The 22,814-nt window shown below is 35.1% G+C and overlaps 1 protein-coding gene across 1 annotated transcript in view; it reads right to left on the bottom strand.

The window, feature by feature from the left end:
* LOC117332183 (uncharacterized metal-dependent hydrolase TatD-like) overlaps positions 1-12,974 on the bottom strand; it is a 14,623-nt gene extending 1,649 nt beyond the window's left edge. The window contains exons 1-3 of the mRNA XM_033891066.1: positions 12,884-12,974; positions 1,240-1,334; positions 131-219 (exon numbers count right to left, since the gene is read on the bottom strand). Of these exons, the coding sequence (XP_033746957.1) occupies positions 131-219; positions 1,240-1,334; positions 12,884-12,974 (275 nt within the window). The remainder of the gene's footprint in view (positions 1-130; positions 220-1,239; positions 1,335-12,883) is intronic.
* Positions 12,975-22,814: the final 9,840 nt, after the last annotated feature.

Raw genomic sequence — 22,814 nt, 5'->3', positions numbered from 1 at the left:
TTCGAAAGTCGTAGCAATTTGGTCTCAGTGAATATCTAACTTAATTCGAACTTTGTTAAGTTGGCAAGTTGTGAAATTCATTTTAGAATGGGGGGGCCATCTCGGTAACGATTTGACAGCTTAACGCTACATTTTTGAATGGGCTTTATTTATCAAGCATAAGAGGTTCTGGTGCACTACTAAATATTTTTTATTAGTTAATGCACAAATATTTATAATCTTTCATTCAGCAGTGTGCTCGTAAGGGCTGTCTGGATTGGAACGACGAACATCTCATTTCACGGTGCCCGGGCCCGGGGGTCGTCTCGGCAACATTTCCATACAATACAGTCGTACAATAGGCGATTTGTTTTTAAATCTTCTGAGATGTTTTTGTAGTTTTCATAATATTGAAGTTTATTTACATTCGATATAAGTAATTTGTGATATAATCTGTACTAATTATAAGTAATTCAGCAGATTGGCCCATTTATTGTTGCTGGTAACACTGGTTGAATTGCAATATTTATTTTTACATTTATCGTTAACAGTTTTGCTTTTATATGTTTCTATCAAGTATGCCTAGAGGAAAAGGAGTACAGCCAAAGAGGCTAAGTCAGAGGGAAAAACGGAAGCGTCTCCCCTATGACCCCAGTGACCCTCACGATGCGGACCAAACGCAGCATGCAGTTAACACCCCTGTCCAGTCTGACCAGATACTGATGTCGAGAACTCAGTTGGAGCAAATGATTGCTGACAAAGTTGAGGAGAGAATGGACCGGAGCACTCAGATTGCTACATTAATAACAACATCTAGTGAGGCTCCAAATAATGCAGGTAATGTCCCTTCTACCAACACAGAGGAATTGGACACTTACCAGGTTGCCAGTGTGCATAACACATTGGGAGCAAATATTCCACTTAATATAAGGCAAAAAATAATAAATGGGGAATATGTGGATTTAAAAACCATGCAGGGAACATTGATGAACCATCTAAGAAAACTGGTTTGGTGGATGGGGAGATCAAAATTATTAATAGGGAGTTGGGTAAGACAATTACTGACATTCAGGTATGGACAGATGCATTCTTGATTTTTATGGCAATATACATTTTCGCTCATCAGGATGAAGCCCCAGCCATGCTCAAATATATAAGTACAGTAAGGTTAGGGGCAAGTAGAGGCAGTGGGAATGGTTGGCTCAGGCTTTATCCCATGGTGCACTATTTGACAACAGATCAGATCGTCATGGCATCAACAACCATATTCTGAAAACATTTCTCTTGGAAGTTTCCAGTGATAGGCGGGTTAGAGGTTGCCACCAGGAATAATAAGTATTTAGTTAATATTTCCCCTTAAATTACAGCTATTCAAAATGACGGCTGACCACAGAGTCATATCTGTATATATATTGGGTGGTAACCTCTTGGTGACGAAGCCATGTCCACAATCGCCAAACATAACATTGCTGAAGGTATGATATATCACTTTAAGTTAATGGACTCTTGTATAGGCAAATGAATATTGGGTTTGAGTATATGTAAATTTTACTCCTGATTGCTTAATAAACAATGTGAACATGATTATTGTTTGTTTGTTATCTCTGATAAGCTTTATTTTAACCAAGAGCAAAACAAAACACAACGTCCACGTGAACTGGGAGTAAGATGCAGAAGAAGGTAATTATGAATGTAAGTGTGTTTGTTAATGTTATTTTATATTTAATGATTTGTAAATATGTGTATTGTGTAGAAGACATTGCATATACAAAATGTAGTACAATTGATGACATGGCTCTGTTTCACTATACATGTTTTAGTAATATTGAGCTGGTGGGACAGAAGATCGCTGTCATCTGGCAACTGACAATAATGACTTTTCTAAGGATAAACATTAGATGTTATATCAAGAGTATATAGATAACGGGATGACAGGGATCTTCGATAACATTATATTAATCTGTATTGTACATATGTATCACACTCCAAAAAATCTTATGTTCTATTTTAAAGTTCTTATATTGATGATGTTTCTATGTAATGACGTACAACTATACCCAGGCCCAGATGAATACCAAAATAACATCTCAAGTGCATATTATCAAGATAATATTACAATAAGTCATGTAAATGTTTGTTCCTTAAGAACTAAGACCGTGGCTATCGAAAGCGAATTTTCAGATCTTGATATAATATGTTTAACTGAAACTAATTTAAATACAAATATTACTGACAGTGATATATACTCTTAGATAGTCACAAAGTTATATTTAGGAAAGACAGAGAAACACACAGGGGAGGAGGAGTGATAGTCTATGTTCAAGGTTATTTGTATGCTAGAAGAAGAATTGACCTAGAAATGGATGGTATGGAAATCCTGTGGCTGGAATTAAAGTCAGTGAAAAAATATTTCTTGTTGGATGCATGTATAGACCGCCAAATTCTCTAGTAGACTTCTGGAATATATTTGATAATATGTTAGACAAAGTTACAGATTTAAGTAAAGATGTGATACTTTTAGGTGATATTAATCATGATATGCTTAACCTAACTCCAAACTCCAGACTTTCAAGAATAATGACCAAATATGATTTAACAAATCACATACACGAGCCGACTAGGATCACTCCAAACTCTGCCACCAGTATTGATGTTATTATGTCAATTAATTGTAATATAGTAAAAAAAATGTTGTAGTGAATGCACCCTTCTGTAGTGATCACTGTTCAACTAGGGCAAAAATAACATATAAAACCCTTAAACAAAAATGTTATAAAAAAAACTGTGTTGTATTATAAGAACACAGATTTTGTAAGAGGAAATGAATATATGTCATCTATTGACTGGGAAGATAAACTATCACATTAACAAGTAGAGAATATGAATGAATATCTTACACATGAAATACAGGAATGCGTAGATAAATTTGTTCCCCGTAAAAACCATAACAGTAAGACCGAACGACAAACCTTGGTTCAATACTGATATCAGATTAAAAATTAGACAAAGAAATAGACAACACAAAAAAGCTAAACAAAATAATACTGATATAGCATGGAGAATATTACACTAGTCAGGAAAGCTAAGGAAACATATCTAGGAAAACTCCAAAATTCTCTTTCTAATAAATCTATGCCAAAAGGTGAATGGTGGAAAATTGCTAGAAAAGTACTAAATATCAACAATAAAAGTAATGACAATTCACCCTTAGAAGAGAACGGTAAGGTTATAACTCATCCCATCGAGAAAGCTGAAATATTAAATAAATACTTTGCCACAATCTCCACATCCAATAAAACATATGAAGATTTGACACCATTAACTGATTCTCCACCATTCACCTTTGGCAACATCAATATAACAGAGCAGGATATTAAAGATCAGCTCCATCTTTTAAAGGTGAATAAATCAGCAGGTCCGGATAATATCTCTCCATATTTTGTAAAAGGCATATCTGAATCACTTGTAAAACCCTTACATATACTATTTAATAAATCAATAGAATCGAGTTATCTCCCTTACACCTGGAAATGTGCTAATGTTGTCCCAATATATAAAGGTAAAGGACAAAAGTGTGATCCAACTAACTATAGACCAATTTCTATTACTCCAGTGTTTGTAAAAATGTTAGAAAAAATTGTCTTTACATATCTACAAAATGTATAATTATATGTCCACCAATAATATAATTTCAAAAAATCAGTCAGGTTTTCTACCCAAAGACTCTACAGTTAATCAACTAATGTCACTGTATAATACTATTACAAGGGAACTAGATGAGGGAAATGAAATCAGACTAATTTTTTTGCGACATAAGCAAGGCTTTTGATAGGGTATGGCACGGGGGTTACTACATAAATTGGAGAAATATGGAATTGATAATAATATGTTTAGTTGGTTCGAGAATTATATCAGAGATAGGAAACAGAGAGTAATATATTATGGTTTCCATTCTACTTGGCAAACGTTAAAAGCTGGTGTACCACAGGGCTCTGTCCTTGGACCATACTTATTCCTTCTATATATTAATGATCTAGAAAATGAGATTGGGTGTAATATAAAGTTATTCGCTGATGACACTTCACTGTACATAATAATAGATGTTAACAAACAACAAACAGCTGCTAGACTGAACGATGATTTACGTAAAATATCCAAATGGGCAAATGATTGGAGTATACTTTTTAACCCGGATAAAACTGAATCCTTAATAGTAACTAAGAAAGTTAATGCAAATAACTTGCATCCAAACCTGATATTTAATAATACTCGGGTAAACAACATTACAAATCATAAACATCTAGGTGTCTTTTTAAATGAACAAGGTAACTGGACACATCATATAAACTCTATCTATGAGAAGGCTTGTACAAGAGTGAATATACTTAGAATGTTAAAATATGAACTATGTAGAAAGGCACTTGAAACCCTGTATGTCACACTTATGAGACCTATACTTGAGTATGCTTGTGTTATATGGGACAACTGCACAAAACAAGAAAAAGATCTCTTGGAATCAATCCAGCTTGATGTAATAAGAATAATTACTGGACTAAGAAAAGGTACTAGTCATGACATATTATACAAAGAAATAGGGTGGGAAAGCTTACAGGCTAGAAGGGACAAACATAAGCACATCTACTTCTTTAAAATAGTAATCAAATGACCCCAAGTTACCTACATGAAATTATTCAACCTTATGTAATAAACCCAGTAGAACATATACAAAATCTTAGACACTCCAGAATTTTCAATGTGCCCCGTCCCAGAACCAGTATGACGAACATATGGAATAGTCCCAATAATAGTTTTAACAATATTAATAGCATAAGTAGCTTTAAAAGGGAAATTGAAAAGACAATAGTAGGAAACACTGCTCAAACAGTATGCACACCTGTATTTAAGTATTCAGGACCAAGAAAAGTTAATATAATAATGTGTCAATTAAGAAATGGAGTGAGTCAGCTAAATTATGATCTGTTTAAACATCATTTGAAAAATACCTAAAATTGTTCCTGTGGTTACAGAATTGAAAACTTCTACCATTTCTTCTTTGAATGTCCTAGCTTTACTGATGCTAAACAAACTCTATTTCAAGATTTTACATTAATTGATATTGACTTTATTGATACAATGTCTTTAGATATAATTCTAAATGGCAATCAGGAAATTAATCATGTACAGAACCAGGATTTGTTTGAGTGTGTGCATAGATACATTATTGCTACACAACGGTTCAAATAGCTGATATAGATATATAATTAGAAGTATATTTATTATAAATTGTTGATGGTGTTATAGTAATTCTATGAATGTTGAAATAATAGTATTAACCCGTAATGGCTGGTAAAATTATGTTATTATGATATTATTATATACAAAATAATTACCTGTGTTGATTGACTACTGGGCATCACTTGCCAGTGGACTTTATGTGGTCATGATTCATCAGGTATATACGTATACATGTAGTATGAAATAACTAATTTAAAAGTTATGACATAATATATTTAAGTATTGTATTTATTGCGTAACACCAAAATAACACTAGTACTCTTAGTATCTGTTGTTTTTGAACCACAGTGTAAGTATATGGTATATGTTAATGCCCACCAGCTCATAGTATCTTCTAAATATCTAAAATTAGTTTTAATAACGATTATATAATTACATGCATGCAATGTCTGTGAATGTATAATGTGTGTTTGTGTGTATGAGAAAGTATGTGTTCTAATTGTCTAGTTTCTTTTTTTCTTTTTCATTTTTCCCCATTCATTTACAATATCTATTAATTTTAATTTATTATATACTGGAAGCTAGGGAGAGAGCTTATATAGGCTATGCCTGTTGCTTAATCCCCATTGATTTATCAATAAAATATGTTTGAAATGAAATATATTACTTATATACTGTATATAATTTAATACCTTACATTATAAATTTGTTATATCTACCTACGTAATTCGTATTTAAATCAATTGAGCATGTCTGTTACTTAATTGTTTTCACATATCCAATCTATAGAATTTCACTAATTTTACTGTTATTTAAGATATATATGACTAACTTTTATACATACATATAATTTGTGTAGAAAAAATACTTCACACTGGTTTGATAAATAGGATGAATAATAGCGAGACCAACTGTTAAAATTCAGACTTTCTAAATAGAAAGTGTTGGGAAATATTTTGGGTGCATCAATATATTTAATTAACTATTTTTCTAAGAGGGGGTCGCGGTGGCCGAGTGGTTAAGGTGCCCCGACACTTTAACACTAGCCCTCCACCTCTGGGTTGCGAGTTCGAAACCTGCGTGGGGCAGTTGCCAGGTACTGACCGTAGGCCGGTGGTTTTTCTCCGGGTACTCCGGCTTTCCTCCACCTCCAAAACCTGGCACGCCCTCAACTGACCCTGGCTGTTAATAGGACGTTAAACAAAAACAAACCAAACAAACCAAATTTTTCTAAGTGATATATTACATTGTGGGTTGATGTTTGTAATGTGAATAAATTCATACTATCTCATCATCATATTTATATCTGCTCCGGACAGTCCTCAATAAAGAATTACTAATCTTTATCATACAGCATCCTACAGTAACAACCTCTATCATACAGCCTCCCAAAGTAACAACCTCTATCATACATCTTTCTACAGTAACTACCTCTGGCATACATCCTCCTACAGTAACAACCTCTATCATACAGCTCCTACAGTAACAACCTCTATCTTACAGCTCCTACAGTAACAACCTCTATCTTACAGCCTCCTACAGTAACAACCTCTATCATACAGCCTCCTACAGTAACAACCTCTATCATACAGCCTCTTACAGTAACAACCTCTATCATACAGCCTCTTACAGTAACAACCTCTATCATATAGCCTCTTACAGTAACAACCTCTATCATACATTCTCTTACAGTAACAACCTCTATCTTACAGCCTCCTACAGTAACAACCTCTATCTTACATCCTCCTACAGTAACAACCTCTATCTTACAGCCTCCTACAGTAACAACCTCTATCATACATCCTCCTACAGTAACAACCTCTATCATACAGCCTCCCAAAGTAACAACCTCTATCATACATCTTTCTACAGTAACTACCTCTGGCATACATCCTCCTACAGTAACAACCTCTATCATACAGCTCCTACAGTAACAACCTCTATCTTACAGCTCCTACAGTAACAACCTCTAGCATACAGCCTCCTACAGTAACAACCTCTATCATACAGCTCCTACAGTAACAACCTCTATCTTACAGCCTCCTACAGTAACAACCTCTATCATACAGCCTCCTACAGTAACAACCTCTATCTTACAGCCTCCTACAGTAACAACCTCTATCATACAGCCTCCTACAGTAACAACCTATATCATACAGCCTCCTACAGTAACAACCTCTATCTTACAGCCTCCTACAGTAACAACCTCTATCATACAGGCTCCTGCAGTAACAACCTCTATCATACATCCTCCTACAGTAACATCCTCCATCATACATCCTCCTACAGTAACAACCTCTATCTTACAGCCTCCTACAGTAACAACCTCTATCTTACAGCCTCCTACAGTAACAATATCTATCATGCATTCTCCTAAAGTAACAACCTCTATCATACAGCCTCTTACCGAAACAACCTATATCATACATCTTCTTTTTCTCAGAAATGTGTAGGCTCAAAACATTTGACAAATGGACTTGAGTTTTCAAACCCACTGTTTAAGTAATATATACTGCCATAAAATACTGACCTACCCCCATAAAATACTGACCTACCCCTATAATATAATATCATCACTGTTTAAGTAATATATGCTGCCATAAAATACTGACCTACCCCCATAAAATACTGACCTACCCTATAATATAATATCATCACTGTTTAAGTAATATATGCTGCCATAAAATACTGACCTACCCCCTATAATATACATATCATCAGTGCTTAAGTAATTTATACTGCCATAAAATACTGACCTACCCCCATAATATACTGACCTACTCTATAATATAATATCATCACTGTTTAAGTAATATATGCTGCCATAAAATACTGACCTACCCCCTATAATATACATATCATCAGTGCTTAAGTAATTTATACTGCCATAAAATACTGACCTACCCCCATAAAATACTGACCTACTCTATAATATAATATCATCACTGTTTAGGTAATATATGCTGCCATAAAATACTGACCTACCCCCTATAATATACATATCATCAGTGCTTAAGTAATTTATACTGCCATAAAATACTGACCTACCCCCTATAATATACATATCATCAGTGTTTAAGTAATATGTACTCCCATTAAATACTGACCTACACCCTAAATATACATATCATCACAAATTAAGTAATATCTACTCCCGTAAAATACTGACCGACCCCCATAAAAATCTGACCTACCAACTCCCACAATGTATACAACCACCCTATGTTTGGCTTACTAAGGATATATCCATGAAATACATATCATTTGTTGTAAAAAAAACCCTCATATATTCCTTTTTTATACATTTGTATGCATCCATAAATGATGATGATGTGATTTACATTATCATTGTTACTATGCTATACAGTGATGTCAAAAATAAAACCTTTCATTTCGCACAAAGAACTTTTAATTGCTCTGCAAGCAGGTGAAAATACTTGTCAAACCTTGATGTACACACTATAAATATCATCGTTAATAACATATATTAAAAAACATCGATTCATTCAAATTGTTATATTGGTATAAAACTTGTTTCACTTAATTAAATTGTACATACAAACATACAATAACGTTGTCAAGTTCATCAGTAAAGGACAGGATTAAATCACCTTTTTTTGGGGGGGGGGGGGGGGGGTGGATGCTATATCTTTGGCAAATGAAAATTGTATTAATGCTATTGGTATATATTAAATATCTGGAAACTATACAATACTTAATTGTAGATGCATGTATGCCAATCAGTTAGAAAACAGGCAGCATGATGTTTATGTTCAGTTCTTCAATATCGAATGAATTTTACAGCCTCACCAATTAAATCAATGAAATAATTAATGATTGATAGAATTCTATAATTTTACCATCAGTCACTTACAAACCTCCTTCCAAAATTTGTTTAAAAATATGAAAATATGAAGGGGAAGTTTGCATTGTAAATATAATTAAACATATCATAAAGCACTCGTCTACCCTCATAAAAGCTCATGTTTTGTTTGAATGCAGTATATCTAAAACATAAGATATAAATGTTTATAAAGTAAAATGTTAATGTATAATCTTAATTCATTTCACTTCTACAGTATTTGATAATTACAAGCTTTATAAGGCTTCAAATTATTTCTCTTCAGTAAAATATCACATCTATACATGTGTGCTGGTCACCTGTCTGTGTCACCTGCTCACACCTGTACTGTTATAACTATAATTAACCCCCAGGGTCCCACAACACAGGTACACATATATGACACCCTGTGTATTACCTGGGCTGTTTCAGCACAGTTAGGGGAGGGGGTCAAGAATTTATAGGTGGGGGGGGGGGGGGGGGGGGGGGGCAATATAATTATGACCCGGGTCAGTATTTTATGCATAAAATACTGACCCGGGTCGGTATTTCATGGGGATCAGAATTTTATAGGACACCGGGAACAATATAGCCTCGATTATGTATGTATTCATAATGACTTACAATACCCTTCAAACTGTTGGCTTTGTATTGATAATTTAAATCGTTCCATGGCATTATAGTTATAATGTTATAAAAGGTGCTTGACAAATCACCAACGTGTTTTTGGCTTATATTATCAACATGCTGTAAGCTACCGACATTATAAAATTGAAAAATAAGCGCAAAAATAAAATGAGGATAACTTTCTCCTTCTTTTAAACGGACAACTTTGGAGGCAATCCAAGTTGTCATTTATTCATGCAGCAAGGTTTATATCTATTATCTTATATACTTTTTATGATTTATCTAATGTAACGAATATTATATATCATTTACAAGATATTTTATGAAATTCAAACGATGCACTTTCATCTTTATCAGCGGTTACAAAAGAAAAAAAAGTGTTTTTATGTATCACGTGCGAATTGATGTGGCGCGAGGTCCAACTGAAACAATATTCCCGAAATTCTCATAACGGTCATTATGGGGAATCTAGACTGACTGAAAATATGCTTTAATTTTTTACATTACAATGTTTGTAATTGTTTTGCAAGAAAGTTCATTTAATTGTGATTAAGAATGATTAAGCCCTACAACACAACAATAACACATATGTGATGCGGGTAGATGGCACTTAACATATCTAAAACAAAATTATGACGTCATTATTATTTACTCTTTGTGACGAGTTTATTTGACTGACCAACGGGTTTTACTGTAATTGCAAACTAATACCCAGGTAAATGATCTGTAACAAAGTGACCAAGTGGGACCTTTAATCTCGACTGATGACTACGATAATATAATAAGTTCTTATGGAAAAGCAAAATAGATGAAGTGAAAAGAGATGTAGCTATCAAAAACACGTTGATCGGGGAGTTAAAAGTTGCATGTAAAGTAATTAATTCAATCTTTGAAGAAAAGATGTCTTTAAAGCATAGATAAACCTATCAATAAACACTATTTATCTCAATCCCCAGATATGTTGGCTAAAACACCAATTTGGTAAAATAAAGTAGTTAAAGTAGATAATCAGTGTATTTTTATCGAGATTAGTACAATAAAGGCATTGTTGTAATTAGCGATTTAACAAACAAAAGCAAACATTTCTTCTACTCTTTAGAAGAATGTCAACAGGTCTTTGATATGAATTATTTCAGCTATTCGAAGACATATTCAGAAACAGGAATTATCATCTCCTATTTAGTATTTACCCATTTATACCAATTTATATGGAAATTCTTGTTCGCAGTAAAATAGGGACAAAGGACTTTTAACATTTACTCAGTAAAAATAATACAATATCCACTTGAAGAAAAAAATGGGATGATATCTTCACCTTTGATAATGAAATATGGAGGAAAATATACAAAATGCCCTTTTATATTACCAAAAATTCAAAATTGCAGTGGCTGAAATATAGAATTAATATATCTTAATACGAAATTTTGCTTAACTTCATCACATAGATTCAATAAGTTGATGATAATTTGTGAAGTTAATTGAGTTCATAATGAGAACAAGACAGAAACACAACATGAATAAGAATGCGCGGTTTAAACGTGAAAAGAGTGATACTAATTACCGACAGGTACGAGGAAATACAAAAAAAATTCGGCTCGCGCCTACGGCGCTCGCTTTATCACTAAATTAATGCCCCCCCTTTCTATTTCAGATCCACAGGGGGGCTTCGCCACCCTGGGACCCGCTGGGCGGCCCCAAGACCTCTCGCAAAAAGGCTAAAAAATCGGATCGCGCCTACGGCGCTTGCATGATCACTTAATTACTAGACCCCCCTTTCGAAAACTCCTGGATCCGCGTCTGACCCCGAATTATTGGAAATGTGCTATATTCATTTTCCGCGGAAGGCTTACACCCCCTTGAACCCCCTATCAGGGCGCTGCCCTGGACCCGCTGGGCGGCCCCTCACACCCCTCGTAAAAAAAAGGCAAACAAAAAATTGCATTTATAAATAAATAATGTATGTTTTGTAATCGTTCTCATAGTTTTAAATTATTTCCTTACCTACGAATATGAGCTTCTGTCCAGACCAACGGAACGTCCGTTTGATTTAAATTCCTTAAGGTTGCTGATCTGTATTGGTGTCAACTTCATTGGATAAATATGTCTGTGAGTGCATACATGTGACCTTCGGCCGTCGATATATGTGCTTTCTCATGTATATTCTATTCGTGGTTTAAAAAATCCAATGAGGTCATCCCTTGTGTACTCTAGTAGGGTAGTTTGCCTATTCACTCGATCGATGTTTAGATACAAAGGATTCGGTACATGCTGTCACGATCATTCAATGTTAGTTCCATTACAACGTATAGAGCCTACCGCAAACAATACAGCTTTGGTTATGTCTCCACGGTACGTGAGTCCCCCCAACATTCTAATTGTTAGGTTGTGAAATGTGTTTGACCAATCTACAACGTGTTCTTGGCCTATATTACCAACACGCTGTTAGCGGCATCAAAAAGTTGAAAAAGATGCATAGAAATTCAGACAGCAATGTTGATCTAGTAATCAAAAAAAGTAATAAAATATCTTATTTCTAATATATTTTAAACACTTTATGATATATCTCATGTAATACATATTTTATATAATGAACTATATATCTTATATACTTTATGCCAAGTTCTCATGTATTCATACAGCAATGCTGACCCAGTAGTTAATTAAATAATAAGATATCTTATAAATTTTATGCACATAATAATATATCTCATGTAGTAATTATTTTATATGATTTATGATATGGTATGTAATAAAGTATGCATCTTATATACTTTATTAGATATATTATGCATTGATAATAATATACATGGTATGAGATAGCGTACAAAGAAAATGATATGGAATATCTGATTAAATTTCTATAAGTACAGGTCAACATTGCTTTATAGTTTTTCGCTCCTCTATTCCTACTGAAGACATAGTGTTTTTATACGTTTTGTATCGAGGTTAATCAGGGGGTCCAACGTGTTTGGTATGATGAGCGCGTATTTTGGTATGTGTTATATATATCATATACATTTATATATATATTATTATAAACCATCAATCGCATATCCAGAATCCGTCATTTTGTACATGATTTATGTCCGTCACCGAAAGTTGTTTCTATGTTTAGTTTTCGGAGAGAATAAAAAATTAGAAGTTACACAGAAACATGTGTTTGACTTGAATCTTCATCCTCTCAGAGAGCTAGTCCCTAACATGGTGGAGAATCCAAATCGTCCCTGATGAAGCCATCGATAATGTGAGTGACTTTGGCTGTTTGGCTGTGGGTTTTTACTGACACAGCCATATTTTTGTACATATTTGTAAATATTGTATGACTCGGTCATGGAACACGTGGTTCCTGGATCATCTGTAACTGCAAGTGTCGTCATTTCATTGTGCTTAATGGGAAAATCAGTTATGTAGACTTTTTTGTAAATATGGTGATGATGGCATTACATTCCACGATGATTCCTAAGAAAATAATTGAACTTTTGAAAACCTGTGAATTGGAATTTGTCAATATTGACCCAACTTATGTGATAAAGGAAAACGACCAGTATGTCTCCCTTTCACTTAGATGGACAAAATCGCTACCCATTCGTAAAGCAGACCGTGATAATGCATTTGATACCTCATCACCAGTACACCAACAACATTTGGCAGAGTGTAAACAACGAACTGGTCCAAAACACAAGTCACCATCCCAGCTTAAACGTAACCGTAAACGGCGTCGGGAATGGATTCATAGGAAGCGACAGGAAAAGAGATCTAGAGAAAAGTCATGTGATCCTTGTGTTAGTGCGATACCCGGTTGTGACAATATTCCGTCCAGAGTTATACCTGCAATGTCTATTGTTGAAAATGTGCCTTTGGTGCCACCTGACATTCAGTCCAAACGTCAACCTGTATCTCAAGCAGTCTCTAGTTTTGGCAGTATTTCATCTAAAGAGATGTTATCTATGCTAGTTCACAAAGTTCCTTTGATACCAAATGACAGTCCGTCAAAACTTCCAACCCCAAAACCTCAAGCCAGAGAATTCCCGAAACCAACAGTACTACCATGTATACCTACAGTTGACGATTTCGGATGTGAAACAAACCCGTTTGAGAGTAATCCTTCTTTCAACTCTCTTTTGGACAAGATGACCAGTCAGCCACCGCGTACATCTTACAGCTCTTTATCCTCTGATTAGTGCACATTCTCTCTGTATACCTGCTCATCTGGAACCTGTGTTTGACTCATATTTAAGTTTTAGATAGATTTGTGATTGATGACATTCTTATGGACAGTGTGCATTTCAAACTTATTTTAAGTTATGAGCAACCATAGAATTCAATCATGAACTCTACTTAAGCCTGACATAGTGCGTGCCAGTGATGCACATTATCATACATTGACTTATTGTTACAAAGTTGGATATATCATACTATCATACAATGTTTTGCATGGTTTGAAAATTGACTCCTAGTATCTTGTATTCAATATTGATAGTTTCAATTTGCATTTTGCCATAGTTTTGCAAGTTGTTTTTTTTTTTTAGCTTCGGACAGGTAAGATCAATATGGCTGACAAACACCGCTTCAGACCCCACCGGTGAGTACAAAATCCTTGATATTTCGTTAACATAGAATATGACAGATTAATGGAGATTGCGTTTCGGTGACAAAATATTTGCAGTTTCCAATCATTTATTAATATTGACCAGGTATACATTGTTAAATAACTTCAGTCCTAACCAAATTCAGTACACCCAGTTTAAAAAAACGCGGCATAGATAAACTAATCGACTAGATATGGAATTCGATATTTAAATTAACGACGAGCTACAAATCGTGTTCATGTAGTGAACTTGTCTGCCCATTTGTAAATAAAATAATTGTACTTACAAATGATTCATCTATACGGCGATCCTGTAAAGAGTATCTTATCCCGATAATAATGCACGCACTGTTTAACTCTGCCCTTCACAGTGGTAAGGGAAGGTAAATGTCGGCGGTAACGTGTAAGGGCTATGGGGCTTATTACACATCAATTGTTCCTTTTGTTGGACATTTTGAAGTACATCATTAAATCTAGACGGGTCATTTTATTAAAAGTACCGTACATTCAATATATATTAAGTGCATTTATAAACTGAACTATCTTTGGATCTATTACAATCATAACTGTAGGCGCTTTGGTAAGTATATGTTATGTAGATGTGTACCTTATGCTACATTGACCTTTTCTACACACACAACGCACGAGGCGGTGTCGAAGTGAACGTTTAAAAAGCTAGAGGGGCTATTGGCAAATATGTCTGTTTACGTAAGTTTAAGCAATGTGGCTAATACACGTGCATACAGCATAGTTTAAATCAAGTACAATATTATTAATTATTATATAACCATCTTGATATCACACCCCATATCAGTCCGAGAGTCTTGATATCAGCCTAAGGGCCAAAGGCTTGAGGGTATGGGGCGCCGCTTTAGTGTTTATCTGCAAAATGTGATATTACTAATTCGATTTAATGATATCACTAAATCGAATTAATTAAATCACGAAATCGAATTAATCATATCACTTATTACTGGAATTAATGACTAATGACTAATCACTAAACAAATTTATTGATGTCATCAAATATACGAAATGAATGAAGTCATGAATTCGAATTAATGATACCACATTTTGTAGGTCAATACTAAAACGGCACCCCATATACGAGGGCTGATATCAACATTCGGGAGCTGATAAGGGGTGTAATATCAAAATGGTCATATTATAAACTTTTTATCATATGTTTTTTTCCAAATATAAACAAAACAAACACGACCTTAAATACATCATTTAATTGATTTATAACACCAGTTATAACAATTATATCCTCCCCTGGATCAACAGTCGTCATCGTTGTATATATTTACGCAGACGACAAGTTCAACATACACTAATAAGTAAAGCAAAATCCGGAAACGGCGTTGGAAACTTACATAAAGTTTGTTTTTTAATATTTTTGCATGTAAATGGTTGGTCTATAATGTTTTAAATAAATGAATAATTTAGCAATGCGTTTATTTTCACATTAAAAGTGGTAAAAATAATCCGAAATAGCAAAATTGGATATTTTTACAGTGGGTGTGATATCACTTTCTAGGGAGTATGATATTACTTCAAAGGGGGTGCGATATCACCCAGACTGATATCAATTTGTGAGAATTTTAGACATATCGCATATACAAAATAGGTGTTATCAGTAGTAAATATATAATAAAGCAAAATATTTACCAATTGTACAAGCGTGATATGATAGATAACCTGTATTGTAAGATAAATAAATTAACTAGTTGGCGGACAGTTGAACGCTGACACGGGAGAAATAAAAAATCACGGCGAGTAAACAATGCATCTGAAGCTATTACTTTAAATGGTTGGTAAAAACATTTTGTGAGACTAGGAGATGGTATCCATGGCCTATGAAATGAATAATATACTGGGCATTATTTATTCATCTTAACAATATTCCATTATCCATCAATTACACACTACAGATTCATGATAGCAATTCGTCTATTTTCACATTAAAAAGAGGGTTGGAAAAACAAGTTGAAAGCTTATATTTATTCATCTCCTCTATTGTAATCATGGTAATTCACACGTACACATACACACATCATTAATGAGATTGACAAATCATGAAAATGATAAAACAAATAAGATAAGATATATCATTTGATAAAACATTAACTTAACACATTACCAAAATAATAATTAAGCTTTTACTTAGTAAAATATATTAATATCCTTTTGAAAGGACGAAACAAATATAATGTGGCGACTGTTACCTCAAGTGTTTCTAGAAAAACTATCTCAGACATACAATAATCATTAAAATCTATTGCTGTTGATGACCATTTCCCCAGTCATTTGGACTGTGATCCTTCCATAGGAGGACATCTACGTTATCCTGAATATTGTATTTTAATATCGAATCAGGTAAGTGCTGCTGTTGCTATTGCAAGTATACACTTTTACGTGTTAATGAATAATGAAAATTATCCTCTATCAAAAATCTACAGGTACAACAAGGTAAATCAGCAAGGTTTATTTGTGGAATAAGAGTTGATTTAGTGAGCTGCATTTAAGTCTGAATCCGGTATGAAGTATTTGACCTTTACGAGAATAAATGTATTAGATAGTTTAGAACATCTCTAATACTGTCCTCGCAAAGATATATTTTGAGTACACTAACTGGCGATTGTTCTCTAATATTTGATGGCGATTTATTCCATAGGCGAATTCAAGGCTGTAAATAGTATCTATTATGTAAATGTGTTTGCTCAGATTGGTGTACATGTAAGTCGGATATTCTTGATTTGTATGTATGATTATCTTAAATTCTTGAGGCGATCAAAGATGATAGATAGTTAGGCAACATTTTATTTACCATCTTGTGAGTTCTGTCTGGAATACCATTTATCATCTTTGACATCTTCTGGCGTTATAAGGAATTTTTCTAGATGGTGCAAGGAGATATGTTATTTGAAGGAAGTGTAGCTTGAAATCGTGTTTTTCATCTACCACATCTAGACACAGTCCTTATAACACAAATATGCTATAAGTAGTTTAGAAGCGTCGAAGCAATTGGTCCTGACTGAATACACATGATTTGTTTTGTTGGGGGGAGAGAGATGTCAGATAGAGTTGTAGTAAAAGAGGATTTCTTCAAGTAACATTTTGATGAAATTTCAAGAAACTTTCTGAGTTTGGATAAAGTATGTATGCGTATGCATTATAAGAGAACAGAGCAGCGTTCACAACGCGGTTACTGAACTTATTACATAATCAAAACACTTCAACAAGGCTGAACTTTCCCGTAATGGAAAATAATACCCTTTCACCAGTAACATAATCTAAGATGACAAAACCTTTCCAAACATGCTATTGAAATGGTCTATGGGGACATGTGCCCTTCTCTTGGCCGGCTTGTTGCTGTTTTAGTACGAGGCTGATTATATTGAAGAAATCATCAAACCAGGTGAAAGATGACTTCTTGTAAAGACTTTCAGTTTCACTTATAGATAGTATGACATTGAATTACAAAAATATTTAACCATTTCGATCGAATACACCGTATAGAACCGTAAAGAATAATTATGGCCGTACAAACTCTTCAACATCAGCCACTTACCCCGATCTCTTACCTACGACGTTATCAGCATGGATAGCTTACAACTTAAGTGTATAAGAATGATTATTCTCCCAATCATTAATTTTACATTTCTAGATGATATGGCGTTTTCCCGCGACATATGTCGACTATTGACCGAAAAAAATACCAACACAAGAGTTATTATACATCTTATTTTAAGAGATTTGCATGAAGCGAAAGAATGTTCATGGGGACAACCCAGAGGTGGAGGGCTAGTGATAAAGTGTCGGGACACCTTAATCACTCGGCCACCGCGGCCCCTGAACAGAGCAGCAGACCGAGTTAGGGGTTACTTATCGAGCTTGTTCAATGTCTCTAGTTCATTATAGAACAGTTTGAAATTGCCATGAGATCTTTATCTGTTCATGGTAAATTACACATCAGTCAATGGTTATCTTCAGTGAAATGACTAGCTGGGATAGTGTTGTACGTCATTTTTACCAACATCATGGAAATGCTTAGCTATGCTATGCTACGAATGAATCAAACGCAGCGAGGATAATGATTGAGAACAACTGTGTTACTATGACGTAGTTTTGGCGCTTTGTTGACCATCGTCACGGCAAGACTCTGCACTTTGTGTCAGATTGGTTGCAATTCAATCACTGAAAGGAGGCTGATTTAAAAAGAGGCCCGTGGGTCTTAACGGTCAACTGAGTTTTCAGTTTATCTTAACGTTTTTCATTCCGCCCATAAGCCCAGGGGGTCAATCAGGGCCGATATTTGCATACCTTAAATATGTCATTCAATGCTGATAGTTAATGCTAACGAAGTTAGAATTTATTTCAATAGAAATCAAACAAATGCTGGTCAAAAATGTAATCCCATATAAACTATAGTGAAGTTTACCTCCTCCCCAGGGGCAAACGGGAGACCCTAGGGTCATGAAACTCAGATTTGTATCAGATATTTGGATATCTATGCGACTCAGTCGTAGAACCATTTTTCGGGTTTACGTAATTGACCACCACATCTTCTGCATTTTTTTGGCTTGCTTATGTAAGTTTACAACAGAGTGCGCAACATTTCCCATGACATCAGGAAAAAACATGCATAAAATTTAATTAATTTTAATCTACAAATTATATTGCGACATTTCTTTTCTTTCATAAACTAAATGAAAAATATCACAAAAAGGAACGAGCTTAACAAACGGCTTGTTTTGTTCCAAGGTTACACTCGAAATACCTTGAGAAACCAGCATCAACATCAATAAATGATTTCATATCGGATACGTATATTCTAGCATCCTATAACTTCACTGACGTTGTTTTTAATCAACATGTATAATAACAAAGGATGTTGAACACAGCCGAAAACCTATGAAAAAGCAATACAAACTACATTACAGTCTTCCTTTCTCTTTACTGCTATACTTGTGAACAAGTGCTTGTATTGTGAAACAATTAAACATCTATTGTAGAGCCACCACTTTTGTATCCTAGCTACTCGTCATGTTCATCCGCCAAAAACATCAAACGATTATTCAATACTTTTGTGAAGATTTTCACCATCACATTTAGTAGGGATATTCCTCGAAACTTAGTGGGACTATTTATATTTTCAAATATTGGTTGAAAGACAGCCCTCATAGCTTTCCTGGAATAGCACGCTTATCCACGAAAGTATTGATCTGATCAGATCATGAAAAAACGAAATATTATACTTTCTTCTTCCATTTAAAAGAATATGTTGATACCTTCTCCATCTTCTCTATTAAATCTGTGAAATTGCATCTGGATATATCCGTCATAGTTGAAAAAGCCATCAAGAATCCCCCCCCCCCCCCCCTCTACACACACACACACACACACACACACACACACACACACACACACACACACACACACACAATTGATAATATAATGAATATTTTGCTGAATTTTGTTGACAAAATAAGAAAACCACTGTTCTACTGTTTGACTTATTTAACTTTGTCCTGGCATTCCACGTGTTATTTGCATCGTCCATGATGATTACCTGTGCCACCTGATAATTTCTTACCTTTCTGTACACGCATCCTAACACAGTAGATGAATGTTTTGCCCACAACACCCGTCAATGAGACACCCTACCCCAGTGGATGATTGTTTTGCCCCTACACCCGTCAATAAGACACCCTACCCCAGTAGATGATTGTTTTGCCCCCGACGCCCGTCAATAAGACACCCTACCCCAGTAGATGATTGTTTTGTCCCGACGTCCGTCAATAAGACACCCTACCCCAGCAGAGGATTGTTTTGCCCCGAGGCCCGTCAATAATTAAGACACCCTACCCCAGTAGATGATTGTTTTGCCCCCGACGCCCGTCAATAAGACACCCTACCCCAGTAGATGATTGTTTTGTCCCGACACCCGTCAATAAGATACCATACCCAAGTAGATGACTGTTTTGTCCCGACGCCCGTCAATAAGACACCCTACACCAGTAGATGATTGTTTTGCCCCCGACACCCGTCAATAAGACACCCTACACCAGTAGATGACTGTTTTTTCTCGCACCTCGGACAGGGAAATCTCACGTGATACCCAGTGCTAGCTTTTTCTATCTCGTCCGATCTGTCTTGTACCTTTACGTGAGTTTTGGCGGAATTTTAACCCATTCATGTATTCATCCGCGCAAGTTAACCAATATTATTAGAAATATGTGCATTCAAACTGTTTTTGTCATGTATTTAATTACTATGCATTGTTTGGTTGGTTGTTGTTTATTATTAAAATAATATGTACCGATTGATCATTGTTTTTCTTCTTTGGTATAACCGAACTATATTTTTACGCGAAAGGACTGAATTCAAAGCGCAGATGAAGTGGTTAATCGGCTTTGAACCGGGAGGCCCCAGACGGGATACTCTTACACTCTAAACGCATATATAGATGGGTTGTTATTATACAACTAGATATATGTAAGAGGTGCGAGAAAAAAAATATATTACCTGTAAGTGATCGAGATCGGGTTATCTCAGTCTCGGGCTAAGATTCTGTAACATCCCAACCTCGGCTAACGCCTCGGTTGGGATTATGTTACAGAATCTTAGCCCTCGACCGAGATAACCCGATCTCGATCACTTACAGGTAATAGATTGTATTATTCTCTCACCCTGGACAGGGATATCCGCAGTTTTACCGAGGTGAGATTTTCTTATCAATAAGATTTTCTTATCTCATTCTAGGGAAAAGACAATGCAAGCTACACGTGCTCTTTGAACGTGCTCTTGTTCTCGATAGGGTGACGTCATTATGGCCTGACCCGGAACGTTTGACTGCTTAATATCAATATACTTCACAAAAGAAATTAAAATAAGTATTAATTATCAGAGTTAACTGAGTGTTTGGTGTTATTTTTGACAAGCTAAATCGGAACTATATTTTATAAGGTGTAAAGCGTCTGCTGCAGCCTTATCACAACTGTCATCCGCCGTCCAAGTGTTGCTGTTTACATACGTTTGGATTTGGTTCACACCCGGACAACAGAAAAATAATCATTCACCTCTTTTTGGGATGAGATAGGGGGATCTCAACCCTCGGAGGGAGATTGTTAAATTCCCAAACACATCTCAACCCTCGGAGGGAGATTGTTAAGTTCCCGAACACTCGGCAAACCTCGTGTTTGGGAATTTAACAATCTCCCTCCGAGGGTTGAGATCCCCCTATCTCACTCCAAAAGGGGTGAAAGATTCTATTAGTCCCGACGCCCGTCAATGGGACACCCTAATTATACACCAGTGGATGACTGTTTTGCCCCAACACCCGTCAATGAGACAGCTTGCCACAGTAGATGACCGTTCTGCCCCCAATACCCGTCAATGAGACAATCAAAATAGTTATCATCGTTTGTGATGATCTGTTGATTTTAGTTCGTTACTCCAAGGCCCGTAAAATTGTTTTAAGGTTCACGGAGTCCGGACAAATATTTTAACTCAGAGCTGGGTACAATTCAGCAAATTACAAGTTCAAGTTCAATAAAGCGTCAAACATCTTACAACATAAAATACATCATAGGTTATATCCAGCCATTTATGACTGATTTAGACACTGTAATACATAAAACCAAACTAAGTGTATCGAAAAATTGAATAATAAAAAAAAAACAATCGTAATTGTAAAAATGTTTCAATCTAGCATCAACTTGACAGATTATAACTGGGATCATAAAGTTCACATTTCTGTAAGTCCGCATGCCTCATAACCTCATAAAGGTTCGGAGATCGAATCACCAAGATGGATCTTTTCATACTTTGTTTTGTTTCTTCATATCATTTAATTTTTCCTGGTCTTGCTTGAATTATTGAGTATTCAATACGGGTATGTGTTACCTGCTAGTTTTCATGTTGAAACCTAAATATCTGATTATACTATCTGACCAAATTTCTCTGATATTTTAATAACGGTTTCTTATAAGGCATTTTATCTTTGTTTTAACAGTGAAGAACCTCGGGGTCTCCAATCCCTGGGGGTCCTATGTCTGGGACATTAAAATCTTATCTTTAAGATAAAAAAAGAACCACTGCTTAGCAACTCGAAGGTTCGGAGATCGAATCACCAAGATGTACCTTTTCATATTTTGTTATGTTTCTTAATAGTATTTTATTTTTCTTGATCGTGTTTGAAAGGTATTTTCAACATTAAATGCATCATATAAAGTATTTAGTATAAAGACAAAAATGTTGTGATAGAAAATTTCCATTTTGATGAAAAATGAGTAAAATAACCGATTTACTTCGCATCATTTAAAGTAAAATGTAAATAAACTACATAATCCGTTCACAACACACAGCGCGCCAGTGGACCATGGCGATCTATCACTAGGGTCACGTGATGCTTTTACTGGTATTTTTAGCCCAGACTATATATCGCTGTGCGTGGCCTAGGTCATGATAAGAGGAAAACGACCATACTTTTTTCACATAATCGCTTAATTTTTTAATTCCATTTTTTAGGCTCATAAA

The sequence above is a fragment of the Pecten maximus genome, chromosome 8 (genome assembly GCF_902652985.1).
Source record: "Pecten maximus chromosome 8, xPecMax1.1, whole genome shotgun sequence".
NCBI lineage: Eukaryota > Metazoa > Mollusca > Bivalvia > Pectinida > Pectinidae > Pecten > Pecten maximus.
Note: the sequence above shows the minus strand (reverse complement) of the source record. Positions and strands in the feature narration are given on the sequence as shown.